Genomic DNA, 8396 nt, shown 5'->3' on the forward strand with positions numbered 1-8396 from the left:
AAATGCTCAATTTGCATTAATTACACATTTAAATGCGCGCATTTTGAACACACAATAATATATGATTTTGAAACCAATGCACTTGTATGTACTCGCATTGGCGTTCCTGGGGTGATTATAAAGCCCGGTGTCCACGATGCAAGAACTGTGTCCAAGTTTCGGTTTAAGCCAATGAAACTGCTACTTTTCTGTAAGAGCTGCAAGTTGATTGGCTTAAATCAAAACTTGGACGCAGTTCTTAAGACTTAACAAAAGTGAACAGATTTACTAGATTTCGACAAATGAAATTGTAGCTTATATAGGGAATTTCTTCACTTTCGTAATTTTTATCTGAAAAAATTTATTATTCAACTTTTTTAATATTATTTCAAAATTTGACAAATTTTTATCAATAGAACGTTGAACACACTAAAAAAAAATGTAAACTGATTTTTACATTGGAACAATATAAAGGCCTGTTCGTTTTAATTGAACTTCCTGCACAGGTTTTTTCCTCTTTTATTTCTTTTCGCGTTGGAGAGAAAAAGAAGAAAGATGAACTGTACAACAAGCTAATGTTTATTTCTACCAATATGGATTAACTTTAATCTCGGTATACTTTTTATATGCATGTCATCATCGATATATTTTTCTAATTCTTAAAATTAGAAATGGCATGGACATAAAACGAATAGGCCTTAAAACTGCACTCATTGTGCACCAGTGTTGCACCAGTTTTAAGTAGAAAACGTGTCGGCAAGCTGCGGTGGGGACTTGAGGAGATAGGCCGATATTGCTATAGCCCTGCTTCACGTATTCAAAAGTTTTGAATAATCTCTACTTTTGCTATTCGCCGATCGCCAGATAAAGGAAGGTAGAAATCTCTAATATCTGTCTTATCAATCCGCTTAAAATATGGTTGTAAGTTAAGCACATTCTTGTCTAATTTTCCCTCCCTCTCTCGACGTTGCGTTGCGTGGAGGCTCGTTGGCGTCTCGTTTCTCCTTCAAGAAGAATACGCCATAGAGGTCTGCTGAAGTTTTATCATCAGAGCACCATATACCGTTCTTGGTCTTGAACTGGTAGAAGCAAAAAGAAGGTGGAAGGAAGGATCCGATCCGAGATCCGAGGATATACGGTGATTGTGATTGCGCGACCGGCAACCGCGGCAGGGCGACGACGCGGCACGTGAAATTGTCCATTTTCATAAAGAGATACGTTGCCAGGTAAGACTAAACGGATAAAACTTCGCAGACAACATTAATATCTTTTCTCTTCGCTCGTGCTCGCGTTTCTTTTTTCCGTACTTAAAGAAATCTTGGAATCTTTCCGTTTCAGCTACCGCCCTAACCTATTTCCAACAGCGTGCGTCTGACCCACGCGTGAACCTCGAGCCTCGGATACATTTGTCGCAAATCACTAAAACCTGCGAAACGATATTTTAACGGAAGTTGCAGTAGTTGCATCCGTGTTTTGCATGTTGCCGGTTGCTTCAGCTTTCTATGTAAGCCTGTGCGTTTGCGCGGAAAAGCCGCGAACGTAAGTATATCCCAATTTTTTTTTCTTTTAAGCTTAGCGTCTCGTTCCGCCTACACGTTTTTTCGTGCCTTCGAGAAGAACATCTTCCTTTGGCTTTTGTAAATTTTTCCAACTCAATGAAATTCTAACGCATTCTCGATCTTCTGCTTTTTTGAAGTTAGATTATTTTTGCTTCTATTTTTTTTTTACTGTTAATTTTGCATTATCTATAGGTATGCTCGTTTTAGCTGAACTTCTCGCATGGTTCATCTTTTTTCCTTTCTTTTCTTCAACACGTTAGAGAGAAAAAGAGAAAAGATAAACTGCGCAAGAAGCTCAGCTAAAACGAACAGGCCTATTGGCAAAGGTCTTTAAGTACAAATAAATGATTTATATTCTGAAATTATACGGGCTTTAAATTTTGCTTAATTCTATTTTAGTTCCATTCTAATTTTTTTTTTTGTAAAAAAAAATCTAATTTTATTGATAGAATTAACTCTAGAGATTAATATTTTTGAAATGACATTAATAATAGGGTCCACCGATAAAACATTTTTTATGTAAGATAGATTTTTGAGTCAAATTTGAAGCTCACAAATTTCAGACGTGTAAGAAAAATTGAACACGTGGCAGGATAAAAATCTAACGCATTTCTATTTACAATATTTTTTTTATGACAATTTTCTCACGTACGTTGTATTTTTTAATATAATTTTCATGCGCGCGTGTATTTTAATAGATATATTTTATGCCCGTGTGTGTGTACACTGATTTCAATTTTTTTTACTTGGTACATAGGTATATGAAGTTATAGAATTGAATTCCGACACGAACTATAGATCGTGCGAGGTCAGTTTAAAATTGAGATCATGTAACACTAGACTTAAGACGATTTTATGTACATACATACATACACAAGATGAGATTAGGGCCTTGGCACATAGAAAAAACTTAAGCAGTAAAGCGGGGAGCGCAGACTTCTGTATAACGCATAATGCGTAAGCATAAGAAAATTGATTGGTCTATTTTCTTATGCACATGTGTATGGACCAATCAATTTTTTGAGAGAAGTGTGTGCTCCCCGCTTAAGACATCAACAGTATGGATTTGCTACCGCTTAGGGCTGTGCCTTAAGTTCTTGACTGTGATTGGCTGATTTGCTTACTGCTTGAGTTTTACTTGCTTAAGTTTTTCTATGTGCCAAGACCTTAACTGTAAGCTATAGTTTACATCACGCTACAGTGTAGCATTAGAGTTACCTAGGTGCGCCTAAGCGTAATTCCTGAACGTACACCTGTAGAATAACGCGCTAAAAAATTATATCGATTTTTTACCCTTTCGTATAATTGATAATTTACCAACAAGTGAGACTCAATTGACCACGTCGCCAATTGACTGATTAAAGCCCATTCTACAATAGCCGTAAAAGTATGCATAAGACGTAAGCAGTAAAAATTGACCAACTACAGTCGATCATTCTTGGATTGTAAAAATCCTATTAATTAATAGCTTACTGCTTACGTCTTAACGCATACTTTTACGGCTATTGTAGAATGGGCTTTAAATAAAGATATCTGATTGGCTGCTCCAGTGGACAAACTCTTTGCACCGGGGGGTTGTGAGTGGGTGGACCAATCGCAACGTGGTCAAATGAAACGCTCCCTTTATCAACATACTTTCTCTAAAATTTTATTAAATATAACATTTTATTTTATTTTATGAGCGTTTTGATTTCACGATAGGAGATGATAATAAATTTTTTTTTTTATAAATCCAAACAGAGATTTCAAGGATGAGCAAGGCCGAGAAACGTGAAGAGATCCGCCAGCTTATCCAGGCGTTATTGCTCTCCCGAAATGGCGCCACAGCTGTACCGCTTCTAGAGAGAGACTATTATAATGCGGAGAACACCCGTATACCGTATCGTCTATTTGGTTATTCCAATTTAGTGGAATTTCTCCAAAGTTTCCCGGAACATTTCATTGTCGAGCAGTACAACGGCGGTCACTACGTACGCGGGATTCCGTCGGAGAGAAGTAGGCACGTCAGCTCGTTGGTGTCACGTCAGAGGATGAGAGAATGTATCCGCAATGATCAATCGTGATCACAGATTTTTTAATACATAAAACGATCATGAAGTTTCTTATTGACAGGTGTAAAAAAGATGACACGAAAATAGATTTTACATTTTTTTATCTCTGCAGTAATTAATTTTACATTTAAAATTTAAATTATTTATAAGAAGCGTATCTAGCGGTGTGGTGATAAACAGACGTGTTATATCTGGCCGTAATGTTTGGCTATATGACTGTTCGATCAAATATTTTGAAAATAATTCGAGCATTGATAACGTAAGAAAGATTTGGAAATTTTATACTTTTTCCGTTTATGATTGTACTTCGTTTATTTTGTTAGAATTGTAATAGTAAAATCTACAAAGCCAAAATGAGGGTTTAAAATAATCTAATTTTGTAACTTCTCCATTTTATTCGATTTCTTATAACTTTAACCTTATTTTTATTTTGTTCCGTTTAGTTTTACTAATTTTGGAGAAAAACTTATTTTTTATATCTTTATTTTTTAACAATTCTTTTATATCTTTATCCTTGATTTGTTATTGTAAACTGGCTTAACTGAAATTTCGAATTGGTGTCTGACACTGAACATTGTAAATATTATGAAAATTACTAAAATATAAACTATATAATAAATATATAAACAAATAAATCTAATATATGCATCTTATATAAGTAATAATTATTTATATTTATCAGAAAAATATGTATTTAGAAAAATATTTTGTCGATTTTTATACTCACGTATATTTATCTCATTATAATAATTTATATAATTATTTTTAATTGGGAGACATTATAGGTACTATTTCATTTAGGCCTTTCGGCAAATGCAATTTGATCTGAGACTGTAATATCAAAGACGATGACATGATATCATGTAGGCGAGAAATATATTTTGACGGTAGACCGTTTTTTTTTCTCCGATTAAACGTTACAGACACGAGTGTTGAGGACGTGAAGTGAACGCTCAAGGCTCAAGTGCAATCTCTATCTCGTATAAGTTATAAAGCTTAAGAGAAACGCAAAAGACGAGAACTATCCCGTAACGGCAGTAATCTAAGAAATAATAACTTAAAAATCGTTTCTAAGCCTAATTTTATATGGAAGAAGAACATTTAAGTGACATGACATTATACAAGATATTTAAAAAATGTTCTGATCTTTCATACATTCTCAGACATGTTCCTTGATCTTTTAATTGCCTGGATTGAATGCATATGACATAATTGTATTGACATTTTCATTTCACAATAAGTCTTTAAAGAGGAGAAGCAATCGACGGACATGCCTATCAGATAAGAACACTTGTTATAACAATCTTGTTGTTTGTCATAGATATTACCAGTTATCGAAAGGAGCCAACGGGCCTGTTCCCAAATTCGACGTATAATTATTGATTAAAACGACATATCTGATAGCTGCCATCAAGCCTGCAAGTCCATAAGCTCACAAGTTGTTGATTTAAAAAAAAATTTAGGCTACATAAAATAAAAATCAAATGTTTATATCGAGCAAACTCTTCTACCAATAATTTAGGCAATTAGAATGAATACGCTGTGAAAGATTCGAAAATAGAATTCACGTAGGAATAATTAATGTACAAATACATACCTGATACATAAATATATATATGATGTATCGAGCCTGCAAAATCGATACAAAAGAAGTCTAATAAACTTCAGGATGTCCGCGATGAAACCTTGCATGCTCTACGTGGCGTCTCTTTGTATCTCCCTTAATGTTGGTTTTAAAATATTGAAAGTTTACGAGCACAAATTGCCTATAAAAAAGAAAAATATATATTGACATTGAAAGTTTTATTCGTGACGGCCCGAAAAGAGAATTGCTTCTTCACTGTTGCTTTATTCTCCATGTTGTCCAAGTACTTTAAAACGATAATAACACGAGTGCCTGAAGATAATCTAGGTCATTGACATTATTTTAAGCACGTGCATTTGTTAATAGCGTCTACGCTCATATTACGCAAATAATTTTCACGTTGATGCGAATGGAGAGTAAAAGAATAAGACATCTCAAAGACGTCTGCGAAATTAAAGAGACTGACAAAAATTTAGTCTCGCCATGAAAGCTAATTAAAAAAAAATAAATAGGAATAGTTTCATATTTTTAATCTAAATTAGATCCGAAAGATAACGATCTTATAATTATTTACGTTCCTTCTATCCTTTATATTCTTATATACACATATTTTTATATATATAATTATTTAATTTTTATTTAATTTTTATAAGAAGCAGGAATTTAAAAAAATCAACTTTTTAAATATAAACTCTTTTATATTTTTATTTTAAATTAATCGTATCATATATATTAAGATAAATTGGTAAATCAATAATTTAGAAACTAGAAGAAGTAAATCTAATCTCACTAATTTTGAAAATATTAAAGTTCGTATATATCTTTATTTTAACTTAGCTACTTTTTATGAAAATAATATATTACTCCGGGAATAAAATTAAAAGATAAAGCACAAAAATTCAATATTGTAAAATGTTATTTTTTTTTGTAAATTTTTGTGATTATTGTTATTGTTAACAGCCATTATTATTAGAATTGAAATAGCGGGGTAAATATATCTTATATACAACCACGAAATATAACAATAAATCTTATCACTATTTCTAGTATTGTTCTTATCTTAAATCTGTGAATAACAGCTTTTTAATCGTTTCTTATATCTAAGTATAATATATAATATAAGTATTATATATAATTTGTACGCTTATCAGAACATGCCCAAGATGAATGTTTTCTGTCTAAATATAATGACTATTGATTAATTGTATAAAGCACTGAAATATATGGCATGTCGAGGGAACTAGACACCTACTATATATTGAGGGGAAAAGTTCTCGAGCCTGATGGAAATTTTTTAATATTATTTCAAAATTTGACAAATTTTTGTCAATAGAACATTGAACACACTGAAAAAAAAATGTAAACTGATTTTTACATTGGAACAATATAAAGGCCTGTTCGTTTTAGCTGAACTTCCTGCGCAGTTCTTTCCTCTTTTATTTCTTTTCACGTTCGCGAGAAAAAGAAGAAAAATGAACTGTACAACAAGCTAATGTCTATTTCTGCCAACATGGATTAACTTTAATCTCGGTTTACTTTTTATATGCATATCATCATCAATATTATCGTTTTTTAATTTTTAAAATTAGAAATGGACATAAAACGAACAGGCCTTAAAAATTGCACTTATTGGTGCACCAGTGTTGCACCCGTTTTCCCAGTAGAAAACGCTCAATAGAAATGCGCCGGCAAGCCGCGGTGAGGACTCGAGGAGATAGGCCGATGTTGCTAGCCCTGCTTCACGTATTCGAAAGTTTTGAATAATTTCTACTTTTGCTATTCGCCGATCGTCAGATAAAAGTAAGCTAGAAATCTCTGTCTTATCTACAATCCGCTTAAAACATGGATGTAAGTTTAGCACATTTTTGTCTAATTTCCCCTCCCTCTCTCGACGTTGCGTAGTGCTGAGTGCAGTCTCGTTTCTCCTTTCGTCCTTCGAGAAGAATACGCCATACGCCATAGAGGTCTGCTGAAGAAACATCGTCAGAGCGCCATATACCGTCCTTGAAGTAGGAAGTAGGACTGGTAAGTGGTAGGAGCAAAAAGAAGGTGGAAGGAAGGATCCGAGCATTCCGAGCATTCCGAGCAATCCGATATCCGATCCGAGATCCGAGGATATACGGTGATTGCGCGACCGGCAACCACCGGCAACGGCGGCATCCGCGGCAGGGCGAAGCTTCGGCACGTGAAATTTGTACATTTTCATGGAGATACGTTGCCAGGTAAGACTAAACGGATAAAACTTCGCAGATAACATTAATATCTTTTCTCTTCGCTCGTGCTCGCGTTTCTTTGTTCCGTGCTTAAAGAAATCTTGGAATCTTTCCGTCTCAGCTACCGCCCTAACCTATTTCCAACAGCGTGCGTCCGACCCACGCGTGAACCTCGAGTTTCGGATAGATTTGTCGCAAATCGGTAGAATCTGCGAAACGATATTTTAACGGAAGTTGCATCCGCGTTTTGGATGTTGCCGGTTGCGTCAGCTTTCTATGTAAGCCTTTGCGTTTGCGCGGAAAAGCCGCGAACGTATATCCCATTTTTTTTTCTCGTTCCGCCTGCACGTTTTCTCGTGCCTTCGAGAAGACCATCTTCTTTTGGCTTTTTGTAAATTTTTCCGACTCAACGAAATTCTAACGCATCCTCGATCTCCTGCTTTTTTGAGGTTAGATTATTTCTGCTTCTACTTTTTTTTTGACTGTTGATTTTGTATTATCTATAGGTATGCTCGTCTTAGCCGAACTTCTCGCACGGTTCATCTTTCTTCTTCTTCTTCTTTTTTTTTTTTTTTAACACGTTAGAGAGAAAAAGAGAAAAGATAAACTGCGCAAGAAGTTCGGCTAAAACGAACAGGCCTATTGGCGAAGGTCTTTAAGTACAAATAAATTATTTATATTCTGAAATTATACGGGCTTTAAATTTTGCTAAATTTTATTGTAATTCCATTCTAATACTTTTTTTTTTCGTAAAAAAAGTCTAATTTTATCGATAGAATTAACTAGAGATTAATATTTTTGAAATGGCATTAATAATAGGGTCTACCGATAAAACATTTTTTATTTAAGATGGATTTTTGAGTCAAATTTGAAGCTCACAAGTTTCAGACGTGTAAGAAAAATTGAACACGTGGCAGGATAAAAATCTAACGCATTTCTATTTACAATATTTTTTTTATGACAATTTTCTCACGTACGTTGTATTTTTTAATATAATTTTCATGCGCGC

General features: G+C 34.2%; 1 protein-coding gene across 1 annotated transcript in view; it reads left to right on the forward strand.

Moving 5' to 3' along the window:
• Nucleotides 1-729: 729 nt before the first annotated feature.
• Nucleotides 730-8396, forward strand: part of LOC112466384 — a 13168-nt gene continuing 5501 nt past the window's right edge. Inside the window, exons 1-6 of the mRNA XM_025034448.1 lie at nucleotides 730-853; nucleotides 991-1205; nucleotides 1318-1518; nucleotides 3279-3597; nucleotides 3740-3786; nucleotides 7205-7396. Of these exons, the coding sequence (XP_024890216.1) occupies nucleotides 3290-3597; nucleotides 3740-3786; nucleotides 7205-7396 (547 nt within the window). The 5' untranslated portion in view covers nucleotides 730-853; nucleotides 991-1205; nucleotides 1318-1518; nucleotides 3279-3289. The remainder of the gene's footprint in view (nucleotides 854-990; nucleotides 1206-1317; nucleotides 1519-3278; nucleotides 3598-3739; nucleotides 3787-7204; nucleotides 7397-8396) is intronic.

The sequence above is a fragment of the Temnothorax curvispinosus genome, unplaced genomic scaffold (assembly GCF_003070985.1).
Source record: "Temnothorax curvispinosus isolate PA1 unplaced genomic scaffold, ASM307098v1 QBEX01016125.1, whole genome shotgun sequence".
NCBI classification, from domain to species: domain Eukaryota; kingdom Metazoa; phylum Arthropoda; class Insecta; order Hymenoptera; family Formicidae; genus Temnothorax; species Temnothorax curvispinosus.